Below are 25,528 nucleotides of genomic sequence, written 5' to 3'. Positions count from 1 at the left end.
GCTTGTGAAACTAAAGTGCGATAGTGGAGGTGATTATAGTCATTCATAATTATGAGACTCACAAAGCAAGAACAACCAAGATTAATAACGCAAACAACTGATCCTAACATTCCCCGTGTTCTAATGTTATAGCTAGAGTTCGGTTTTTGAGAGAAAATGGTATCATTTCAAGTTTCCATGACAAAATCAATAGTGTCAACTTCTACATGTTAAAAAATAGAACCTGGAAAAAGTTACAGGACAATTGCAACACCAACATATCAGTCTTCAAATCCATGTCTTCTGCCCAAATTTAGCACTGGTATTTCTTGTATTACTGGTATTGTACATATTCAGTGGAATCGAAGATTACATTTAGATTTGCCTAAGTCGAAGCGGGCTAGGAAAAATGCTCAGTTTATAACACGTCACTTGTACAACAAGAACCGATGAATGGATAAATACTTTGAGAGCAAGTTCCCCATAGCTGGCTCCAGACGACTTCATTTTATCTTCTAAGAAACGAGATTCTGTCAATGGAGCCAACTGATCTTCCTCTATTACCGGCATTGGAGGGCACTGTGCCATAGTTCATTATCTGTCATCAGGAAGCAGAGTCGGACTTTTGGAGCACATTCTCATCGCATGAAGCTCTTTCAGCCTAATAGCTGGGTTGCACAAACCTACAAGTTTTCAAGAATTTTTTCACATCACTGCATCTTACCGATAAACACCCTTTTCAAAACACTTCAATGTTGACTAATTCAACACAGTACACGTAGAAGAAGCCAGGTGGTCTGTTCAAAACTAGCAGACATTATTATTTGAACAATCAAATTATTTGGTAAACAAGACATTTAGTGCTTTTCATTCGCTATATCCAAGATTCGAGTCTGGTATTTCTTATCACAAACACCCCAGATCAAGAGATCTAGGTAAAGTCTCCTTGTAAGGAAAGTACTGGCCAATAATCCTGTTTAAAGAGCATTCGAGAGATTACTTCACATATCAAATTATATTTTTTCAAAGGTTTAAGTATTATATTAATCTATGACTCAACAAATGCAAGCCAAAGGGTATGGACTATATTCGACGGAAAGAAGGTCATCCTCACCAAACTTGAAAATGTTTTATTCTTGAACAATATGGCTGTATCGCTTTACCATAAGAAGAATTATTGCACCAGTTTTCTCATTAAAGGATAACATAAGCCTCTGTCTATGTACATGATCATACCAGAAATCAACAATTGGTCTTTCAAATTTACAGTATAACTAGGAGGTTTTTTTTTTTTTTTTTTTTTTTTTAAATATCTGTGACTAACGATATGATCTGTTGGATAAAGTACCTGAACATTTTGGGATGTCCCAGACTGCAACGGATGTAGGTGTGCAGCGAGGGTCACATAATGCCCGATTATCCTCGTGATTGACATTCATAGCAAGCATCCATGATCCAACCGTGACGTCCTCATTGCTAAACATTCTCAAACTGAACGACAGGAAATACATCTATCAACAAAGGGACGTCCATAGGGGATGAGAAGCCAAAACTAAAGCCTAAGCCATATTTCCCATGAGGGTTCTAAATATCAATATATAATTTTTTTTGAAACGAGGCAAAGACTGACATAAAGAAAACACGAATAAAAACAAGTGGCTGACCTGTTATTTCTAGCGACTGCCAATGATGCTACCACCTCTGCAGATAGAACATAAATAGGACCAAAAGCATGCTGAAAGTATTCATTCCCGATTAGATGTCCTGATTTCTCATACCTGAACGGACATAATTGATGTATAATTGATGAATAACAGACGGACGGATTATTACAAAAAATATGTAAACCGAGCACAAAGGTAAACACTCTGGGATAACAAGTTGGAAACCAACAAACCATTTCATTTTAGGGTCAGTGACTACTGGTCCTTTCTTCATGCATCCAATGTAGGTTTGTGGATGCGTTCGTTCCTTGGCTAGAAGTGTTGCTAGTCGATCTGGAAAATTATGGAAACATCTGTAAATTCCAATGTATTCATATTCACGGCTTCATGACAGCATATGGTCATGGCACTATAATATACCTGGACGCAAATAAATGTCATCATTGGCTTTGACATAGTAATCTGCTTCGAAAAGTTGAAATCCTGCTTTGAAAAATGCCAACCTGCGAAACAGCGTGAGAAAGCAATATGACATGAACTGCCAAGAACACAAATCCATCATCAACGTGACAAAAACTTCAATAAAAACCGACAAATCTTACGTTTTCCATGGACGGTTTGAATATTCTTCATTGATATCAGTAACCAAAAAGTCCCTGTACTTATCGATCTCTTTCTGAAGCTCTGCCATCTTGTTTGAGTCTTTCGATCGCCCAATAACGAACCTAAATGCTAAACCAGTAGCTTGTTCCAACCTACAAGGTAAAGGAATAAATTTACTCTCCCAATAAAAGGAGCTAACGGACATTTCAATCAGAGCCAGATTGTCGATCTTAATCTTAGTTAAGCTAATGAAAATCATTAAGTTAATCAAGATCAACCTCAGCAATTGATCATACAAAACCCAAAAGTGATATCAAACAAGTGTACATAAACTACAAATTTAGTAACTTGACAAAATTCGATCGAAACCAACATCAGATTAACTGTAAAATTTAGTAACTTTACTGCAAAAAACTGAAATTTACCTCAAAAGGCCATCTGGGTCGGAAGGAAACCAAGTGTTCCGCAACGCTGCACGGCGATCGGCCGAGCCGAACCCGGTCTGAATTCCGACGAGCCCAAGAAGCTTGGGCCGATCAACCAAGCCACCATTTTTATCACCGGCCTGCCGAGACTTAGACAGAGAGTAAAACCCCCGGAAAGTGTCGTCCGATTTGCCGCATCGGAAAATGGGAATGGGGGTCGGGCGGCGGAAGGCGGCGATGGCGAAGATGGTTCCGGCTAGGCCGATGAAGAGGGAGACGAGTGAAAAGACGATAATGGGCAGGGAAGCGCGCGTGGGGACAGGGGCAGGATGGGGCTTTAGGGGCTTGAGGAGCTTGGAGGAGTAGGAGGGGGAGGTGGCGGTGGCGGTGGGGAGAGAAGATTGGCGGTGGAAAAAGAGTGGCATTTTAATCACTTGAAACAGTTCGTGAGTGAGGTTTCCTAGATCTCAGGGTCAGACTCAGAGGGTGAAGAGTGAGACTCAAGTCTCATCTATTCGGTTGCGAAGTCTCAAACTTTGGGTGAGTTTAAAGAAATTTGAGGTTGGAAGTTACCATTCAAGCCCCTTTCAGTTTCACTTTGCTTTCTTTCTTTTTGGGGTTTTTTTCATTTACTTTTCTTTCTATCAGTTTTGGTTTTTCATTACCAACTCCAATTGGTTTTCCATTTTTCAGTTTCTTTTTCCAGAGTTCTCCGTGCAAGACGGTTGTTTTTTCTGTTGATGATGTATCAATGACATATATCATTCACATGAATTCTCGGTGCAAAATGTCTTTTTACAAAATACAAGCTTAACATGATATTCTTGATGATGTATCAACGACACAATAGAATCGATATGTTATTAATACGAGTTGTACGTATTACACGAAGTATAATTAAAAACCGTCTAAAAATCATAGATACACAAACTTGTGAATACTAAGTTTTCACCAATTCTAGCAATTGTGATTTGTCAATTTATCTTAGCCAATTTTCTAAAGTTAATTAATTAAAAACAAGATAAGTTAAATTGTTTTAAGAATCATTAGATTAGTGAATATAGTTTGGACTGAAATTTAAATAAACAGAATCAATTTTCAATTATAGATGGTGGCCTAGTGGTTGGGACAAATTTCAGACTTGTATTTGACATGACATGTTTTAGGTTCGACCCCTGGCATTGATGAATCACACGATGATGGATAGGTTAAAATGTTTTTGTGAGTCTTCTCAGTTCCGAGAGGGTGGAGAAGAATTGCATTAGAGACACTTTGTTTAGTTTTCTTGTTTTTGAGAAAGGTAATGGAGATTCTATATTACATTTGAGCCATAACAATCCGAAAGACTACAACTAATCTACAAGCATGTAAGAAAATCCCGCTCTTAATCTCTCACCTCTCTTCCCTATCACATAAACCAAGTGGAAAGAATTTCAATTTAACTTGGATTATTAAAACATTAACCAACCAAAAAACAAAGAAACTAATTAAGCCCAAATTGCAAGTAATGACATCAATCCAGCTCCAACAAAGAGACAGCAATAACATACAACTTGGAGCCTGAAATCGCAGCTCATTCTCTTACTTAGAAAATCAGCAGCAATTAGGTCAACCAAGGCCATGTACACCAGAATTCCGGCCGACATGGAATCCAAGATGCCTTCTGCGACCAAAGCTCCCGGACTGTACGGGTTGTAGAATGAGGAGATGGCAGTCCCGACGCCTATCCCGAGCGGAGTTGTGATGGCAAAAAAGCAGGCCATTAGGGTTGCTGATAGGGTCTTGAATTGGGCTTGAGATATGCAACCTCCGAGTGCAAAACCTTCAAAGAACTGATGGAATGACAATGCTGCAACCAAGGGTCTGATGGTGCATGGGCTCTCTGAAACTCCTAGTGATAAGCCTATGATCACTGAATGTGATACAATCCCAAGTTCCAAAATCTGCACAAAAAACAACATATTTAACACCTCTATACTAACAACCCGCCCACAAGCATGAATGTCCATATCAGTCAACGAGCACGACTGATCCTAACAATTGATAAACAAGATGAAATTTCAATAAATCGTACTTGAAGATAGTATGATGACATAATATTTCAGATATATATATGTTTAGTAACTTAGCACATGCTATGTGAAACAAAACTTTTGTTCTTAATATTAGAGACAACAGAGGAAACAAATTAAAACCCGGACCAGACAATTCCAGTCTCAACTACCCATACCCTTCCACATGGATGCCATCTGCATGAAAAAGTTTAAGAGGTTTAATCAACTTAATGGGATTAACTTTTAAATTCGAGATGCCATTCTTATTTTTATTATTTCGCTTTCTTTTTTGAGCTTTCATACTTTTAAATTTTTAATAAAAAAAATTGTTAAGATTAGTTGCACATACATGTGGACATTCATTACTAAGATTAGCTCAGTATTTGCGATTGATTCATGACCCTTAAATGAGAGAGAGAACTTGCCCAAATCAATCCAAATAGTGAATGTGTCACCATAACCGCAAAGGTTAATACCTTTCAGTTCATGTTTTGAGTCTTTGACCTCCAAGAACACCATTACCATGAGTAGGCTCGACCAAAATTAGTAGATAGTTTAACATGACACGTGGCAAATGACACATAACTTTTACAAAAATTGTTTTTGCACATCACACTTAATTTCATCGTCTTATTTATTACAGTTTAATAAATTTAAATTTTAAAATTTATGCACTAAATGAATATAAATCTTAAAATTAAACTGCCACTCCGCACGGCGAGCAAAACTGCAGTTGCCCTTACTGTGCGAAATAGACAAGCGAAACTCCCTAAGCCACACCAGTTAAAGAAGCTACATTGTTTTCAGCGCCACACTTTAAAGAGCAATAATTTACGCGCAAACAACAAATGTAAAGGCGGTAAAATAAATATAAAACCGAATAAATAAAAAGTACCTGGGAAACGACGACGTGCCGAACACCACCATCCTCGTCATCATCCCCGAACCCGTGAGAATGCCTGTGCCCGTGTCCGTGCGAATCGTGCCCGTGGCCCTGTTCGGGTTCCCTCTTCACGTGCCCATCACATGCTGCCTGCCCATGCGCGTGGCTGTGTCTGTGGTGCGCCGCGTGCGCATGCATCCCCACAATGTGCATCCCACCGCCTTCCTCTTCCCCAAACACCTTCCCATTCCACTCCTTCGCCGGCTGCACCGGACCCACAGTCGTCACAATCTCCGGGTCATCCGACCCGACGCGCACCTGGTCCTCGGCAGGCCGTGCCTTCCTCTGTTTCCTCTCGTAATACTGGGTCCCAACAAAGTCAACGAGCAACGTGGCAAGCGAGGCCATCATGGCGAAAAAACCGGAGAAGGGGAACTTGGTCCAGGGGAATTCGGGTAGGCAGGGGTTGTTGAGGGCGTCTGACCCGCCCGAAAGCATGTGGACGAACCCGGTGGCAAGAATTACGCCGGCGGCGAAGGCCTTGGCCGCGACGAAGAGGCTGCCGTCGGTGCGAAGAAAGCTGCTGTTCCTACCGACGAGGGGAATTGCGACTCCGACGACTCCTGAGACGAGAATCGAGGCGACGGCGATTAGCTTGAGGACGAGCGCCGCTGACTCGTCGCGGCAGGCCTCGAGCTCCGCGCTCTCGCAGCTCGTGTTGGACATGGACTGCAAAAGGGACTCTGTTTTGAGCAACAGAATTGCAAAAACAAAACAGATTTTAGAAAATCGAGACTTGCTCTTGTTCTTTAATTTGTTAATTAGGGTTTAATCTTAATTTTAATTGATTGCAGAAATCCCAAATGGGATTTTTGGAGTGTGAGAAGGAATTAATTAGTAATTACCTTTGAAAAGCCGAGACCTTTCCAGGAATCCTGGAGGGCAGAGCAAGGGCCAGAGATCCTACACAAAAACGCAGCGTTTTAATCAGAGAATTGCAGAGAAACGGGGAAATCGAGAGTGAGAGAGAGAGAGAGCGAGAGCGAACCTCAATGAATAACATGGGAATAGTAGTATGTGGGTTTTATTTTCCTGGGTTTTATAAAATATAGAATCTTGTGAATTAACCGATGATCTGATTGCCGAACACGAATCCCGATAGAGTTGATTTCCTTCGATCAGGCGGAGGAGACGAGTTCGGTCATGGCGTATTGGGAGAGAGAGAGATACATACAAATATTACAGAGAGAGGAGATGGAGGGAGAGAGAGAGAGTGTCGTCACTTTTGGACGAAAGGAAGGGAGCGCGAAAGAGGTGGAGGGGTTGGGATCGCGACTTCGTGCTGAAGTACGAGCGCGCGGGAGAGTGTCGACATTTATCGCACATTTTTGGAAGGTAAAAGTAAATTAAAAAGATGGTGAGTTGCTATATATAGACGAGTGTGAGATGATTCGTGAACGTTTTAGGCTTGTGGGGAAAACAGGTTACGGCTTGTGTCTTTATGGAGACTTACTGTTATTTCAGTTAAGATTTGTGAACTTTTATCATATAAATATCACTTGTTATTCTACTTACAATTTATGAATTCTTATTATACGAACATGATAACTAGAATCGGTCATTTTCTTTATTATCACCTGAATATGATATATGCAAAAAATTACTGAATTTGAAGATCTTTTAGCTATTAATATGCACGAAACAAATAAACGGTTCATCATAAGAAATGTACTTGTTATCAAGACTGTTAATTGGTTTACCATGCACTGATATTTATATTGAATGATTTTTTGCTGATATAATTTTTAAATAATGATAAAGATAATGAACAATTTTGATTATAATGCTCGAATGATAAAGTGTTTTGTCACTTTTTTGTTTAGGACTATATTATTAAACAATTTTGGGCTCTTTTCCTGCACGTATTCTGTGTGTCATTGGAGTCACATTTTTTCTTTGAGTCAAAACCTTTAGAGGTTTTATGATCAAACTTACTTTGTCGGTAGGTTCAATATCTAATTATAACTGCTCGCTTATTATGTAGCTTAAGTTTATATCTCTCACTGGTAAGCATAGAATATTGTTGTATGTACAAAACAACTTTATTTTGCTTGAATTTTTATTTTGAGTTTTGTGTTAGGAACTTACCAGTTACCAACTTAGACAAAATAAATTCTTTGTTACATATGCACATTAGCTTTCAAATTACACAAGATTAATTGTGAATTTGAGAGTCTCGATACAAAGTATATACAAGCATTAGAAGGGTGTTACAAATAAAGTCTAAAAATTCATAAATTTTCGGGTGAAGTCAATCAAAATTTTAAAACCGTCTATAATCTAAGTGTATTCAATCCCAAATTTGGGAGATTTTTCAGTATGCTCAGGACATAGGGTGGAACACCACATGTTATTATAAAATTGAAGGAATTTTTTTTTTTTACAAATGTCCCTCCAATTGTATAATAATATGTACTGTTCCGCTCCGTGTCTGGACGTTAAAAAGTCTTGTTTTTTAGTTAATATTTGAAAAGGTTTTTAAATGTTATGAATTTTGGTAGATTTTTAAAAGGATCCTTCACCTACTTACCTTGAGATTTGGTGAGAATTGACTTAAATTTGTAACTCCATGAAATCTTTTAAAATCTCAATTTAATACAGCTTATGTAATAATCTTGCTAGTGTCTCGTATTTAGCATGTAAGTTCCACTTCCACACGTAAAAAAATTGGTAATGAGTCAATGAAAGCAATTTAGACGTAAAAGATTCGTAAAAAATGATTAAGTTAATGATTTTTTGGGCCAACTATATCCGAGTAGGGCGATGATCACGAACCTTCATTCATACCAGAACAAATTCGTAATCATATTTAAGGTGTTGGTAATTTCCGCTAAAACAAATATTAACTCAATCATAATAATAATATATCGAATCAACAAATTCGTAATCTATGTCAGTGTAATTTGAGTTTTTTTTAAGGGATTTTTATATTTTAGGGCTTCAATAAGATTGTTTTTAGATTTTAACTTGAATGGTTTTCAAAAGCCAATATTAATCCTTATTTTTAAAGCTTACCATATTTAAGTAATTATAACACACACAATTTATACATAACTTTCGGTACCTTATTTTATTCATAGGTACGGAAGTATCTGTATGAATATATCGGTACATTACTATTAACTTTAGGTACCTTATTTTACTCATAGATACAGAAGTATTAGTTTGTAAGTTTCGATACGAATGTATCGGTACATCATTTTTGGTATGAATGTATCGGTACTTAATTATAGTATCTAAACATGCGTATATACGTACATATATAAGGATAAAATCAAGCACACTAAAAAATATATGATTTTTCTTATTACGGGAACTTAGTAATAACTATTAATGATAAATAACATTTTTATTATTTATGGGAATCAATATATAACCTATAAACAAAAAACTTAATAATTATTCCAACCTATTCAATATTAAATTACAATTAAATGCCAAGAATTAGAATTAGTTTTTAATCTATTCGAAAAGTAATCTTAGACAATAATTAGAATAGATTTTTTTTCATTTTTTAATAACAAAGAGGAAAAATCTTAAACCGTAATGTCAATGACAAAATGTGTTAAACTTTAGAATACCTCGCCATTTCGAAATGGAGCCCACATGTCAACTTCGGCGAATCGGGTTGTATACATAAGTCACACACTGATATCATGTATTGTTTATATAAGATTGACTTTACATGCTACCACAGTAACGTTCTGAAAGTTTTTGTTCCTACCTACCGACCTTCTTTTGTTGACGTGACCACCACTTCTACGAAGTATTGATGACATAATCATGATCGCATGCGCGACTTCCTCATTCGGTGTGGGGAGAATCTTGAGATGGACAACTACAAGGCGGGCTGAAAGCTGACGCAGGACTTTGGTACGTACGTGATGCCCCCATTATTTGTTCTCTGATCTTCCTTTTTCGTGCTGTCCCATCGATTGCAAAAAGATGAGTCGTTGGTGTTGGAGAAATTTTTTATGGATTTTCCAGCGTCATAGGTTACAGAGGGACTGATCATATAGAAAATTGCTTGAGTGACCACTCAATGAGTAACTCGATCAATGAAATCTCAACTAGGATTTGTAAGGTTTACGATTGCAGATGGAATTTGAGATTGGAAATCTTCGTTGTCAGCAAATTTGAGGCTTTGAAGATGTTGAAGATCGAAGCGACTGCAGGAGTTGTCAATCCCACGAATATAGATTCTCGGCTGAGGTCAAGACCACATCTGCATAGCTACTAGTACTGCAATTTACTCCGGTCCAAGAACAGTAGTCATACTTGCATTCCAAGTAATAAGCTTGGTGGAAGTTGTTAAAATATGAACCTGCTAAGGTTTCGTGGGTTCTAGGGTTGAAGCCATGAGAGAGAAGTGTTGAAGATGGTTTTGTATATTTGCTTGATGAAACAATTACAAGATGAAACATATATATAGGGAAGAAAAAGAACATAAGCCTAATTTTGCCTAACTTACCTATCTTGCTTGACTAACCTAACTTGCCTAACTTTGAACAAGAAAATTGACTAGCCTACCATTATTCCAACATGTTTATTTCATGCATTTCCTTTGCTTAATACTCCCCCTCAAGGTGGAATGTGAATGTCAATCACACCCATCTTGCCAAGTAATGAGTGAAACATCCCTTGTCCAAGCGGCTTGGTAAATATATCAGCCAACTGTGCTCCAGTACGAACGTAGGCTGTCGTGATAACCCCTGATTGAATACGTTCACGAACAACATGGCAATCGATTTCTATGTGTTTGGTACGCTCGTGGAACACGGGATTGGCTGCTATATGAAGAGCCGCTTGATTGTCACAATGCAGTTTTGCTGGCACATGATGATCAACTCGTAAGTCAGCCAACAAGTATTTCATCCATGTAAGCTCACACGTCGCAGAGGCCATGGCACGATACTCTGCTTCTGCTGAAGATCGAGAAACGGTGGTTTGTTTCTTAGTCTTCCAAGATACCAATGCTCCTCCAAGGAATATGCAATAACCCGTGACAGATCTCCTTGTAATTGAACATCGAGCCCAATCGGCATCACAATATCCAGCCAAGATTAGGTCCCCCTTTGAAGGAAATAGAAGTCCTTGTCCAGGTGCCCCTTTCAAGTATCGCAAGAGACGATGGACTGCATCTAAATGTGGTTTTCTTGGTTGTTGCATGTATTGGCTGAGTACATGAACTGCATATGAAATTTCCGGTCTAGTGATAGTAAGGTAAATAAGTTTACCAACAAGTCTCCTATACTTCGAGGCATCATGAAGAACTTGCCCTTCCGTTGGAGATAACTTCAAATTTTCTTCCATGGGAAATTTTGCAGGTTTGGCACCCAGTAAGCCGGCTTCATCAAGAATGTCAAGTGTGTATTTCCGTTGTGAGATAGAAATACCTTGAGAAGACCTAGCCACCTCTACGCCGAGAAAGTATTTTAATGGTCCCAGATCCTTGATTCGAAACTGAGTGTGAAGAAACTGTTTGAGATCACGAATGGCCTCTTCATCATTGCCTGTGATGATCATGTCATCGACGTAGATTAGTATAGCTGTGAATGAGTGATCACGTACCTTGGTGAACAAGGAATAATCGGCCTTGGATTGTTGATACCCAGCTTGGTGTATAGCAGTGGAAAATTTGTGAAACCAGCTTCGAGAGGCTTGTTTAAGCCCGTAAAGTGACTTGTTGAGTCGGCATACATTGTGTTCCCCCTTACGACGAAGACCAGGAGACAGTTGCATATAGACTTCTTCCCCACGATCTCCATGGAGGAAGGGATTTTGAACATCCATTTTGAACATCCATTTTGAACAGAAGCTACGGCCAAAAGACATCGGACGGTGATAAGTTTGGCAACTGGGGCGAAAGTCTCTTTGTAATCGATACCTTCACGTTGTGTAAAACCCTTGGCAACAAGGCGAGCTTTATAACGCTCGACAGACCAAACCTAGCTTGTTTTTAGCACTTAGACTGATGCGCATAGCACGGCTCCATGTGTTGTAGTTGTCTCCTTGAAGGGTTTTGGAGACCAAGATGTTCCCAGGTTGATCAGAGGGGTGTAATAAAAACGGGTTCGAGAGATCAGTAGCCATCTCTAATGGTTTTGTGTTGGTTCCTGAATCACTCATGATGACGATGTTGTTGGTTGTGGTGCGGAAGCGTTGAAGATAGGTGGGGTATTCAGAGTCACCAGAAACGATGCTCTGATACCATGTTAAAATATGAACCTGCTAAGGTTTCGTGGGTTCTAGGGTTGAAGCCATGAGAGAGAAGTGTTGAAGATGGTTTTGTATATTTGCTTGATGAAACAATTACAAGATGAAACATATATATAGGGAAGAAAAAGAACATAAGCCTAATTTTGCCTAACTTACCTATCTTGCTTGACTAACCTAACTTGCCTAACTTTGAACAAGAAAATTGACTAGCCTACCATTATTCCAACATGTTTATTTCATGCATTTCCTTTGCTTAATAGAAGTAGAAGAATGAAGGTAAGGGTTTGCTTCAAGTGGAGCATGTTAACCTATGAACCACCAATTAAATTAAGCTACTAGAATCATAATCAACAAAACTCAGAACCTTATTACATACAAGAATTTGCAATGTACTAACCTGAAGAAGTTCCACTTGATGAAGCCATGTATATTGCAAACCAAAACCTGTGCGCTGTGAACCTTCTCCTCTCTGTCAGATTGCCTTTTGCTCAGACTAAGAATAGTGTTGAGTTCCAAATAAGAACGTTAATATGTGAGAGTAGAAGCCAACCTAAACACACACACACACACACACACACACACACACATATAATCCTCTCATGACATAATAAGGACTCCCTATTAGAATCCAAATGAAAAACAACCTATGTTTTTCCATCACATATCAGTTTCAATCGAATCTTTTATAAACAAGAATTCAGCTTCCTTATACTCATTGGATTTCAACAGACAATACCAAAACATCCAATCTCAGGTTCATGCTCTTACATTCTCCTACTTGAATATCAGATCAATTTCAGACAGTGCCTTACCAATTTTAAGGAGTGATCACATAACCTTATTCAAAACTCAATATCACGACTAATGTACCAGTGCATCTCAAAACACAAAAACTAAGAATTTTGAACTACAAACAAGAGGTAGTATTAATTCAGAGCTCAAATGTATCCACTTTGCAATTTATAACTCATGATTCAAACTTGATATGGCTAAGTAAATTAACAAACTTGCTCCCACTTGTCAAAACATTAATCACCAAAGAGAGCAACATATTCATCAAAAGAACAATTCATAACTAAAACTTTAAAATAGACAAATAGTGTTCCAAAGTATCAATTGAAACCAATTCACAATCTAATGTGTTCCAAAACCACAAAACCTCAAAAGATTGAAGTAATGAGCCTTGAAACATTTATTGAAACAAAATTAAACAAACTAGCTATAATTTAAAATAAATTAACCTTAGTTGCATTAAGACTGCACTTCTTGTTTCATAACTGCAATCCCATGTTACTGAAATGCGAAGTACTACTCCCACTGATCTAACAATTCTAGCACTCCTTTTTTTGCAACATGTCGTTTAAACTCTCCAATAGGTAATGCTTTAGTCAAGGGATCAACTAATATGATGCACTTCAATCATCCATTTATTGACTTGCTCCCTGACTTTAAGAAACTTCACATCCATTAACCTAGAAGCTGAAGTTATTTTGTTGTTCTTGGCAAAAAAAACATTGTTGAATTATTGTCACAATGCATTTTCACAGGCCTTTGAATTGAACTAACAATCTTCAATTCTGATATGAAATTCTTCAACCAAGTTGCTTGTTTCATGCCCTCAAAACGTGCTACAAACTCAACCTCCATAGTCGATGTAACAATAACAGTTTGTTTTGCACTTTTCCATACTTGTTCTCAGAGATGTTGTTCACATTGATCCCTATGAATACTCTTGAACACAAAATTTAAGTGTTTTACTAAGGAAAAGTAAAAAAACTTGTGAAAAAGATGCTAAAATGACTAAAATAGCCCTGAACACAACACATGACTTATATTAGATGAAAAACACAATGAAGTTAGGATGAGATGACAAATTAATGATTTCGGAGAGTTGATATGACAAATTGTTTAAGGTTTTAGTTTACATGACAAATTAAAAAATGTATAAAAGTTCATATGACAATTCAAAAATTTTCCTAGAATTCAAAATGATGCTTAAATGGTTAGAAGAAGAGACATTAGAGAATTACCTTCACTGCCCCAACATGAACAAATTAAAACCAAGTCATATTGGCTCATCTGTGTTGTCTTCCGTTCTTGAAACCCAAGCAAGTTAAGTAACTCAGACACCTTGGAACCCAATGGCTGGACAATTTTTAGAGCAATTCCATCCCTACAAATTGCCCCACCTATTTGGGTGATTAAACCCTCAATCCCTCCAAAATCTGCTCTAGCCCATGCCAATTGCCCCACCTATTGGGTGGGCCCATTTCCCAGGCGAGAATGGCATGAGACCTTGCTTGAGGGTATATGACACCAGGATGACGTCAGCCACGTTATAATTTTTTTTTTTTTTCTTTTGTGCTAGAAGCGTGGGTGTGAGTCGTTTGATGAAATCCAAGCGGCAGAGCCGTGTAGCAGCAATCTACAAATCTAGGCCGTTAGATTTCCCAAATCTGACAGTCCTTTATTGTCATCCAACGGTCCATATTAATTTAAATCTTTTTATAAATAAATACAGAAAAAAAAAAATTAAGAGAATATGAATTGTGGCGTGACGGTGACAGGATTGTAATTTCTGATAATAACACATGGCGTGATAGGATGAGATAAAACTTATATTCGAAATTAAACATAATATTAATTTTTTAAAATAATTTTTTGATGCCAATTGCCCGTGCAATTTATTTAGGGAATGAAGTTGCACTAAGACAATTATTGTTCAATAAAACAAAGCAATACTTGCCAATTGCACAATAGCCCGAGCTATTATTTCCCCTAAGAAGTGGAGTTGCGCTTAACAAAACCATCAATTTCAAACACCCTGAAACGAAGATTCCAAGCTTGAATTGTTTGTAAATACAGCAGCTTTCATCAACAAGAAGACAACTTATTAACCAATTGACATTGGATTATCAAAAGTTAAACAATGCCAATCATAACTGACTAAGCAAGAACCGAAATTTGTATATATCTTTCGGATGTGGGAATCAAGGATTTCGTCCCTCTTTCTTCTTCAGTGGTACCTGTACACTGAGAAACTAGGTACGTACAAAAAAACTACTTAAGATCCCCGTTTGATAACCATTTCATAAACGGTTTAAAAATTACTGGTAGTAAATTTTTTTCACTGTTGGCAATTACAACTGTTTGAGCAATACCCGGAAGTTGCACTTTCCTTTCTGATACTGTAATCGTAATTTTCTTCCTTGTTTCTTCTTCAGTGGAACCTCCACTCTCAGAAACATGTACAGAAAATACTATTTAGTATACCTAACTAAGTCTAGTCTCCTACTTTAGTTTAGAAAGGGTTTCATACAGTTGGATTCAAGTGCACTGATGTGAGACAGTATTGTATTTTAATTAGATGCTGAGGTGCTACTGATCTTGACACTTGGTCATGATTGAAGCAGCCGATGTAGCTATGGCGAAACTCTGTCATCGATTCACTGTTTCCACCATTACTTCTCGTTTGAGTTAATATCATGATTATAATAACCATACAACCTTGTTTCTTACGAATGAGGAAGAAACTTCGTCTAATTCTCTCCTGATCAGCAGTTAGTGACTCAGTTGTAAGTGGAAACTTCCTTCTGGTTTAATTAGTTATTTTCTTACTTTCAGGTTGGTTGTTGTTTACTTGTTTTATTCCAATTCCTACCGTCTACATGAATTCCAGACTTTCCGGAGAGTATTCGTTTCAAACGTGACCCGGAATCCTATGGTCAAGTTCGACCCTGTTTTTATTCTCCAAGTGATGAGGGACAGACAACTCACTAGAGTATTGCCCAAGAAAGCTATTGATTTAGACTATAAGTAAACAAACAAAACAATATAAAAATAAACTATCAAATTGTGCTAAGCAATCATCAACCCCTTAAATAACAGAAAAACTAAAAGCCTAAAAGCCTTCAAAATGGTCTCGCTTCACCAGCACATGCTCTATATATATAAAAATTTGAGGTGTGTAAATATAATCTCTCTATATTATTATAAATGAAATTTTCAAAACTTGATCGTAGCCCCTAAATTTGCCTAAATGTTGCTGATTTCAAAAATCCAAAGTCAAATTCTTAATTTGAAATGGTGTAAAAGTTCAGGGGCAAAACAGCAGTTCACCCTTGTTTTTATATTGAATCTGTATTAATCAAGTTAAGACAACCGTAAAGGATTGGCACCTGGCACCCACCTTTTGAAAAGTATACGCACTTGGAAATTTTGGTAACTGAAGTCCAAATCACTTTTTGGTGTACATACCAAACAAGATTTTAGTTTTAAAAAAAGTAAAAATAAAATAGTTATCGAACGGCCTCTAAATTTGAAATTTTGTTTTTTGTTTTGTTTATCAGTCAGGCAAGATATTGATAAAAATGGAACCTTAACTTAGCACTAGAATTGGAGAAAGTGTGAATTTTGAAAGTTCAGACCGTCCCAGAAAATTACTATTTCAGGACCCTAGAAGCTACGATCTCCATGGATCACGAAGAAGAAGCTTTTTTAGGTGGCATTGACCATTTGCCAATTACGCAATTACAAAACTCTTTGAGCAAAACCCAGAAGTTGCATTTACCTTTCTGATACTGTAATCAAGGTTTTTCTTCTTTCTTTCTTCCCCTCTGAGAAACAAGTACGAAAAAACTGCTGAGTATAAACTACAAAATTGATAAATTTAATTCAGAAGACCAAGTCTCCTGCTAATTGAATCAAAGGCATTGATGCATGACAGCATTGGATATTAAATTAGGATGCTGAGGTGCTACTGACTTTGACATTTTTTAGGTCAAGTGGCTCACTGTATCCACCGTTACCTATTGTTCTTGTTTTTCTATCATGACTATAACAATCCAATTAGTCTGTGCTTATGTTGGTTTATTCAATTTTCCTGTTAGGAATGACGATGAAACTTCTTTGAATTCCATCCTCATCAACGGTAAGGGCAAATTTCCTTATGATTTAATTAAAAGAAACCTAATGAAAAGAGCTTGAAAACTTTGAGTTTTAACGATAAAGACAAAATAAAGGGTAAAGTGAATAGTACAAGGTTTGACTTTTTAGTGTAAAAATATGGTTTTTCGTTAAAGTGAATAGTACCGTGAATTTTTCGTGAAAACTTCCTCTAATTAATTCTTTTCTTATATTGAAAATGATTGTTGTTATATTCAAAATCCTACCGTCCATCATCTTAGCAATAAGTTTCTTTGTCTCTCTCAACACCTCGAATTCCAAACATTCCAATAGAGTATTGAAACATGACCAAGAATCCTATGATCAACCCTGTTTTTCTCCTCTTATTCCTAACATTTAGAACGTCCTTGGCCATGGCACAAAACACAACAGTAATGCCCATAAATGTGGGAGTAGTTCTTGACTTGGATACCTGGTTTGGGAAAATGGCGGTGAGCTGCATCAACATGTCGCTCTCCGACTTCTATGCCTCTCATCCTTACTACAATACTAGGCTGGTTATAAACACAAGGGACTCTGCGGGGGATGTTGTTGTTGCAGCAACTGCAGGTTCTTTCTCTACCTCTTCTCTTTTTCATGTTTTCTTTTTGCTTCATTCAAACGTGTTTGGTCTCCTTTTACTATCTATTAGAATATTAATGGAGTTGATGCCCCTTATTGGTTCAAATGGTCGCACTCGGGGTCGCGGGGTCTTCCACGTTATTTGGTGTGGTTAAAGAAACTAATATACCAAATTTTTTTGCAAGAGATGAAAATTTTGTCACCTAATGAAGAGCATAAATATGATGTCGTTTGGTACTCTTACTTGGAGATGCTAACTGTCTCTGATATGGCTCATCCAAGTGACCCCAGTCAGTTTGGCTTAGTTGGGTAGGACCAAGTTTGTTTGGATCTGTTTGGGTTGGATTTTGTCTGTGCTCAACCATTATAATTGTCTATAGGTGAGGGTGCGGGGATATTTTATTGAAGTGCAAGCCATCATAGGCCTAGAAATGCTTATAAAGAAAAGGTGTCATATCTTCTGGTGAACTAATCCTGACTTATCCTTATTTCTGGCTGAAGTTGCATCAGCGTTTAACTGATTTCCAATTTTCACCTTTGAAACAGCTCTAGACTTAATAAACAATGTTGAAGTGCAAGCCATCATAGGGTTAGAATCATCAATGCAAGCCAACTTTGTAATTGATCTTGGAGATAAAGCTCAGGTGCCCGTAATCTCATTTTCTGCAACAAGCCCTTCCCTTCGGGGTTCATATTTCTTTCGAATTGCACAGAACGACTCATCTCAAGTAGACGCCATCAGTACCATCATCCAAGCCTTTGGTTGGAGTGAAGCAGTCCCCATCAGCGTTGACAACGAGTTTGGGGAGGGAGTAATACCCTATCTGAGTACTGCTTTGCAAGCAGTTGGTGCTCATATGCCTTATTGGAGTGTCATTCCTGTGGTGGCCACTGATGAGGAAATTGTTGCAGAGCTTCGCAAGTTGATGTCAATGCGAAACAGGGTCTTCATAGTGCATATGCACTCTTCACTTGGCTCTCGGTTTTTCTCAAAAGCAAAAGACATTGGGATGATGGGTGAAGGCTATGTTTGGATAATGACAAATGGGATGACTAACGGTTTTAGTTCCTCAAATTCTTCTGTCAACATAGATAACGCTCAAGGGGTGTTGGGTTTAAAGACTTATGTTCCCAATACAAAGGAGCTGGAAAATTTTAAAGCTAGATGGCAAAGGAAATTCCAACAAAACAATCCAACAATCCTCGACGTTAAACTGGATGTTTTTGGACTCTGGGCCTATGATGCTGCTTGGGCTCTAGCCATGGCAGTTGAAAAGGTTGGGACTACAAATAATATTAGCGTCCAGAAGATGAAAAGTGGTCCTGAACTTGTCAGAGAACTATCTGATACAAGATTCAGAGGCCTTTCAGGAGATTTCAGCCTTATTAATAGGCAACTACAATCATCTACTTTTCAGATAGTCAATGTGAACGGTAATGGGGAAAGAGGAATTGGATATTGGACACCCCAAAATGGACTTGTAAGAAACATATATCCGGATAAAAGTACCAGCAGATACTCTACTTCTACTGCCAGTCTTGGACCTATAATATGGCCTGGAGACACCACCTCAGTTCCAAGGGGTTGGCAGATCAGTACGAATGGGACCTTAAAAATTCTAGTCCCGGTGAAGCCAGTGTTTGATGCATTTGTAAATGTAACGTATGATTTTAGAACTGGCACAACTAATGTCACTGGATACTGCATAGATGTATTTAATGCTGTAATGGAAGCATTGCCTTACGATGTTCCTTACGAGTTTCATCCATTTGCAATGCCTAATGGTGAGACCTCTGACAGTTACAAAGATTTGGTCAATCAAGTATTTCTCAAGGTAAAAGCTCTTTTCCCCCACCCACACCCCCCCCAACCCAATTTTTTCAAAACTTATTCCTTCGAAATTGTCGATTTGTTGAAAGATTGACATTTTTACTTGACAGAACTATGATGCTGCAGTCGGAGATATTACCATTAGAGCAGACAGATCCTTGTATGTTGACTTTACGTTGCCATTCACAGAATCCGGGGTATCAATGGTCGTGCCTATCAAAGGAAACAGTGGTGCTAAAAGCACCTGGGTGTTCTTGAAGCCTTGGACCGGGGACCTTTGGGTAACAAGCCTCTGTTTTTTCATATTCACTGGTTTTGTAGTCTGGTTCCTAGAACACCGAATAAACCAAGACTTCCGTGGGCCTCGATGTCACCAAATTGGCACTAGCTTATGGTTTTCCTTCTCAACCATGGTTTTCGCACATCGTAAGTTCCCTTCATGTTTAATCACTCTTTAGTGGTAATTATTCCTTGTAGAAAGCAAAACGACAGCTCTTTCTGCTAATGAACTAAGCAATTTCCATACTTTCCATCATTTTTCTTTGTTTGTGAGAAATAAACATCAAATGGTGAAATGAGCTTTATTTACATATATGATGCTTCGCTGATGCCATTTCTGTTGAATTTTTGAAATAGGGGAGCAAGTAATGAGCAACTTGGCTCGGTTTGTAGTGATCATATGGTGCTTTGTTGTCCTCATACTGATTCAAAGTTACACTGCCAGTTTAACATCGATATTAACAATCCAACAGCTCCAACCAATCGTTACCGATGTAAACCTTCTCATGAAGAATGGGGACAATGTTGGCTTCCAAGCAGGTTCTTTTGTTTATGGGATTTTGAGACAGCTAGGATTTCAGGATGACAAACTAAGGATCTATAATTCTGTGCAAGAGTTGGATCAACTTCTTCGAATCGGGACTGAAAATGGAGGTATTTCTGCGGCTTTTGATGAAACCCCCTACATGAAACTTTTCCTTGCAACGTATTGCTCAGAATATACCCTTGTTGAACCAACATTCAAAGCTGATGGCTTTGCATTTGTAAGTTCAATTGTTTCTCTTTCTCTGTTTGTCTTCCTGGGTTTCTCTCCTTCAATCAGTACATGTTTTCTGATGTGGGATTTTTTTTCCCATTGGGTTACCTCCAGGTATTCCGGAAAGGTTCACTTCTCACTCGTGATGTTTCAACGGCAATCACTAAAGTGCACGAGGGACATCAGATGAAGGCCATCGAAGAGAAGTGGTTCAAGAAGAAAGCAAGTTGTTCATCAAACCCCTACACTGCGGGATCTTCCAATACTCTTAGTCTTGATAGCTTTTGGGGCCTCTTCATCGTTGCTGGGGTTTCTTCGTCACTAGCTGTTTTCATATTTGTAGCTATGTTTCTCTATGAAAATAGCCAAATTTTGACACGCGTCGATTCAGAAGCCTCATTTTGGACAAGAATTCGTGAAATATTAAGAGTGTACGACCAGAAAGACCGCACTTATCATACTTACAATAATAGCCAGCTGCAAGATAGTGTCTGTGGTATAGCTGCGGTTGAATCCTCACCAAACACCAGCTGTCCCCCAAGACCGTCGTCAAGCTCTTCCGACTGCTCTGAACCTCACATTGTTAATCAAGAGCCGGTGGGAATTCCTAATTCTACCGAGCAGGGTGGTGTTCTTAGTCCCAATGGTCAAGCAACTCAAGACGGTACACATGAATAATCATTACATTAGAGTATTGCCCAAGTAAGCTATTGATTTATAGTATGTGGTTTCACAAAATTTGTAGTATGCTCTGTTATTTATAGACCGGGTGTTTTAGTTGTTAGATCTTTGTGACTGAATGATTGACCAAGGAGCTAACGGCCAAAACTTACAGGTGTATAGGATTCACTGGAGCATGCTAAAAAATTGTTGGAATTTATTAGTTTATTTAGGAAATTAATTAGAGATTTGATTTTATTTGTATTAGTTTATTTTTTATATGTATGCATTAAGGTTTCTCAGGTTTTTGTCGTTATAAATATAAGTTGTAAGTAAGAAAAATCAATTCAATCAAGATGTAATCTTTAGTTTGTAGCCGTTTCGGCAATTATATTGTTTGTTAATAATAGTTTCATGGTTTGTTTGCTCATCAGTTTGATATTTTGTTTTTCAATTTTCAACTTTGTTTTAGAGCATGTTAGATTCTTCGGAATTTAATCTGCTCTTGATGGGTATCTGTTTGTACGGTATTAGTTTAAGAAAAAAATTGGATCCGTTCGCTCGGAAGACGCACCACGCCCAGATCCCCCGCATACCCGGACCACCGACCCGCCAGCCGCTGCACCAGATACAATTCGACCTGCTGCGACCCGTCGCACCACCTTCTGCACACTCAACCACCTGCAACCCAGAAAGAGGATTATATGTTCTCTCTAGATTGTTTGGATTTTGATCCTAATTAATAATTTATGACGTAAAATTATGTTAAGTAATCATCAACCCTTACATAGGAGAATACTTGGGTGTAACTGGGGATATATTCTCTTCTCACTTATCACGTAATTGATGAGATAAGAAATACGAGAACATATATTTGGTTGAACATAAGAATCTCTCGATAATTAGATACATCAATCCAGTCATTATATACTAAATCCTCAATTGAATATGAAGATGTTGACTAATCTCAAATCATACATGATTCCATGGCTAATGCCAGTTCCTCCATCCCTTTCAGACACAAGAGACCCAATGGCAACTCCAAGGCCAACAACATATCCAATTTCAACACTGAGAACATCCCCAATTAATGTCATTGCCTGAATTCAGATCGCTTCTGTCGATGCAAATTTCCGCTGCTTCCATTTAACATTGGCGCTGGCATCCGTGTTCTGTCTTGAATTGGGCTTGAGATATGCAACCTCCGAGTGCAAAACCTTCAAAGAACTGATGGAATGACAATGCTGCAACCAAGGGTCTTATGGTGCATGGGCTCTCTGAAACTCCCAGTGATAAGCCTATGATCACTGAATGTGATACAATCCCAAGTTCCAAATATATTTAACACCTCTATACTAACAACCCGCCCACAAGTACGAATGTCTACATCAGTCTTGACTGATCCTAACATTTAATAAACAAGTCAAAGATAGTATGACGACATAATATTTCAGATGTGTATATATGTATATGTATATATATGTTTAGTAATTTAGCACAATGCTATGTTAAACAAAACTTTTGTTCTTATTATTAGAGACAACAGAGGAAACAAATTAACACCCGGACCAGACAATTCAAATGTCAACTGCCTATATCCTTCCGCATGGATGCCATCGGCATGAAAAAGTTCGAGAGGTTTAATCAACTTAATGGGATTAACTTTTATATTCGAGATGCCGTTCTTATTTTTATTATTTCACTTTCTTTTGTGAGCATTCATACTTTTAATAAAGGAAATTATTAATATCAATTGCACATACACATAGACATTCATTACTAAGATTAGCTCAGTATGTGTGATTGATTCATGGCCCTTAAGTTAGAGAGAGAACTTGCCCAAATCAATCCTAATGGTGAATGTGTCACCATAACCACAAAGGTTAATACCTTTCAGTTCATGTTTTGAATCTCTAACCTCCAAGAACACCATTGCCATGAGTAGGCCCACTCGACCAAGATTAGTAGATAGTTTAACATGACACGAGGCAAAATAACACATAACTTCTACAAAATGTTATTGCTCATCACACTTAAGTTCATCTTTTTATTTATTACCATTTAATGAATTTAAATTTCAAGATTTATGTAGTAGATAAACGCAAATTTCAAAATTAAACTGACACGATCAGCAAAAATGCACTTGCCTTTACTGTGCGAAGTAGACAAGCGAAACTGCCTAAGCCACACAAGTTAAAAAAGCTACATTCTTTTCAGCGCCACATTAAAGAGCAATAATTTACGCGCAAACGACAAATGTAAAGGCGGTAATACCTGTAAAACGACAACGTGCCGTACACCACCATCCTCGTCATCATCCCCGAACCCGTGAGAATGCCCGTGCCCGTGTCCGAGCGAATCGTGCCCGTGTCCGAGCGAATCGTGCCCGTGGCCCTGTTCGGGTTATCTCGTCACGTGCCCATCACATGCTACGTGCCCATGCGCGTGGCTGTGTCTATGGTGCGCCGCGTGCGCATGCATCCCCACAATGTGCATCCCACCGCCTTCCTCTTCCCCAAACACCTTCCCATTCCACCCCTTCGCCGGCTGCCCCGGACCCACAATCGCCACAATCTCCGGGTCATCCGACCCGACGCGCACCTGATCCTCGGCGGGCCGTGCCTTCCTGCGTTTCCTCTCGTAATACTGGGTCCCAACAAAGTCAACGAGCAACGTGGCAAGTGAGGCCATCATAGCGAAAAACCCGGAGAAGGAAAACTTGGTCCAGGGGAATTCAGGTAGGCAGGGGTTGTTCAGGGCGTCTGACCCGCCCGAAAGCATGTGGACGAACCCGGTGGCAAGAATTACGCCGGCGGCGATGAAGAGGCTGCCGTCGGTGCGAAGAAAGCTGCGGTTCCTACCGACGAGGGGAATTGCGACTCCGACGACTCCTGCGACGAGAATCGAGGCGACGGCGCTTAGCTTGAGGACGAGCGCTACCGACTCGTCGCGGCAGGCCTCGAGCTCCGCGCTCTCGCAGCTCGTGTTGGACATGGACTGCAAAAGGGACTCTGTTTTGAGCAACAGAATTGCAAAAACAAAACAGATTTTAGAAAATCGAGACTTGTTCTTGTTCTTTAATTAATTTAATTCGATTTCAGAAATACCAACTGGGATTTTCAGAGTGGGAGATGAAGACTTTTCCAGGGAACCTGGAGGGCAGAGCAAGGGCCAGAGATCCTACACAAAAACGCAGCGCTTGAATCAGAGAATTGCAGAGAAACAGGGAAATCGTGAGAGAGAGAGACCCTCAGCGGGCGTTTGTTGCGCTGGACTATCTCGGACTGGATTAGCTTCAAGGACTAAGCTGGACTGATTTAGACTAGACTAAACTGGACTAACTTAGTGAAGCGTTTGGTGCAGTATTGGACTAAGAAGCTGGATAATAACAAATTCTAATATTATATTATTTAATATATAAATTATTAATATTTTATTATGATCTTATCTTTTTCTTCATCTTTTCTTACCATTTCCGTCCCACTCTTTTCCTCTTGTCTCATCGTCCCACCCTCTCCCTCTTTTTTTCCTCTTAGACCTCTCAATTCATGTCTCTTTCTCATTCCTGGTCAAACTCCTTATTGATTCCAGTCTCTATTTCTCTGTCCTCCATCCCTCTCTAGCTATGCGTTGTTCGAATGGAACCTCACGGCTCCAATTTTCCCGACGAGTTGCAGGTTTCCCGATGTGTTTTCTGGCCAACCCTTGTTAAATTGGATGAAGTTAGCACCGCCAAAAAATTTATCACCATCCCTAGACCGAGATCTTAGCTTTGAATGCTCGAATCTGTCATGGATTTGAAGAAGCCCAAACAGGCTGAGACTTCCAGGCCATTTTCCGGCCACATTTGACCATATTTTGGCCTCGATTCAGGTAAAATCGTAATCTTGTCACTCCCAGCTTCAATTTGGTATATTTTATATGAAAGTTGGTTGTGAAATGGATCTGAAAGATAGTCGGAAAATTAATGATTGATCTAGGTGACCGGAGATGACGAGGAGTTTGTCGGGAGTGGTCGTTGAGCATGACGATGATGAGAAAGAGAGGATAGTCTTAGCTAGTCCCATGGTTATTGGGGGGTCTCGCTAAGACCTCTTAGTGAAGGGTTTTGTCCATGCTAGTCCCCTTTAGTCTCATTAATGTTAGTCCCAGCATGGAACAAACACAGTATTGGACTAATAGCTAGTCCAGTCCAGTCCAGTCCAACCTAGTGAGGGCAAACAAACGCCCCCTCAATGAACAACATGGGAATAGTAGTATGTGGGTTTTGTTTTCCTGGGTTTTATAAAAGATGGAATCTTTGAAAACTGATGATCTGATTGCCCAACACGAATCCCGATAGAGTTGATTTCTTTCGATCAAGCGGAAGAGACGAGTTCGGTCATGGCGTGTTGGGAGTAAAGATAGACAAATACTCATTGGTTATGGATAACCGTGATTACCCGTCCATTTAAATTAAACAGTTACGGTTATGGTTAACCATTTAAACAAATAAACATTTATGGGTATAATTGTTTACCCGTGAAATTTAAATAGACAGTTATATGTATTAACCGCGGTTATAAATGGATAACTATTTACCCATTTA

General features: G+C 38.8%; 5 protein-coding genes across 5 annotated transcripts; 1 reads left to right on the top strand and 4 right to left on the bottom strand.

The window, feature by feature from the left end:
* Positions 1 to 247: 247 nt before the first annotated feature.
* LOC137748203 (probable beta-1,3-galactosyltransferase 12) lies at positions 248 to 3,202 on the bottom strand. The gene is made up of 7 exons (XM_068488317.1): positions 2,672 to 3,202; positions 2,246 to 2,398; positions 2,064 to 2,146; positions 1,877 to 1,976; positions 1,644 to 1,757; positions 1,328 to 1,470; positions 248 to 662 (listed from the first exon to the last, which is right to left on the bottom strand). Exons 1-7 carry the CDS (start codon positions 3,094 to 3,096, stop codon positions 574 to 576), a joined length of 1,107 nt encoding a protein of 368 aa, XP_068344418.1. The 5' UTR covers positions 3,097 to 3,202; the 3' UTR covers positions 248 to 573.
* Positions 3,203 to 3,910: 708 nt separating this feature from the next.
* On the bottom strand, positions 3,911 to 6,908 carry LOC137714688 (zinc transporter 4, chloroplastic-like). The gene is made up of 4 exons (XM_068453837.1): positions 6,657 to 6,908; positions 6,514 to 6,571; positions 5,621 to 6,351; positions 3,911 to 4,614 (listed from the first exon to the last, which is right to left on the bottom strand). Exons 1-4 carry the CDS (start codon positions 6,669 to 6,671, stop codon positions 4,159 to 4,161), a joined length of 1,260 nt encoding a protein of 419 aa, XP_068309938.1. The 5' UTR covers positions 6,672 to 6,908; the 3' UTR covers positions 3,911 to 4,158.
* A 3,341-nt stretch (positions 6,909 to 10,249) lies between these two features.
* LOC137712093 (uncharacterized mitochondrial protein AtMg00810-like) lies at positions 10,250 to 11,461 on the bottom strand. The gene has a single exon (XM_068451238.1). It carries the CDS (start codon positions 11,459 to 11,461, stop codon positions 10,250 to 10,252), a length of 1,212 nt encoding a protein of 403 aa, XP_068307339.1.
* Positions 11,462 to 16,955: 5,494 nt separating this feature from the next.
* LOC137719941 (glutamate receptor 2.8-like) lies at positions 16,956 to 21,046 on the top strand. Its single transcript, XM_068458921.1, has 5 exons — positions 16,956 to 17,401; positions 17,960 to 19,248; positions 19,355 to 19,670; positions 19,881 to 20,287; positions 20,395 to 21,046. Exons 1-5 carry the CDS (start codon positions 17,137 to 17,139, stop codon positions 20,956 to 20,958), a joined length of 2,841 nt encoding a protein of 946 aa, XP_068315022.1. The 5' UTR covers positions 16,956 to 17,136; the 3' UTR covers positions 20,959 to 21,046.
* A 2,268-nt stretch (positions 21,047 to 23,314) lies between these two features.
* LOC137719695 (zinc transporter 4, chloroplastic-like) lies at positions 23,315 to 24,016 on the bottom strand. Its single transcript, XM_068458740.1, has one exon. The coding sequence runs from the start codon at positions 23,932 to 23,934 to the stop codon at positions 23,344 to 23,346; it is 591 nt and encodes a 196-aa protein (XP_068314841.1). The 5' UTR covers positions 23,935 to 24,016; the 3' UTR covers positions 23,315 to 23,343.
* Between the last annotated feature and the right edge of the window lie 1,512 nt (positions 24,017 to 25,528).

Source organism: Pyrus communis, chromosome 1 (genome assembly GCF_963583255.1).
Source record: "Pyrus communis chromosome 1, drPyrComm1.1, whole genome shotgun sequence".
Classification (NCBI taxonomy): domain Eukaryota; kingdom Viridiplantae; phylum Streptophyta; class Magnoliopsida; order Rosales; family Rosaceae; genus Pyrus; species Pyrus communis.
This window is presented reverse-complemented; position numbering and strand designations above follow the sequence as displayed.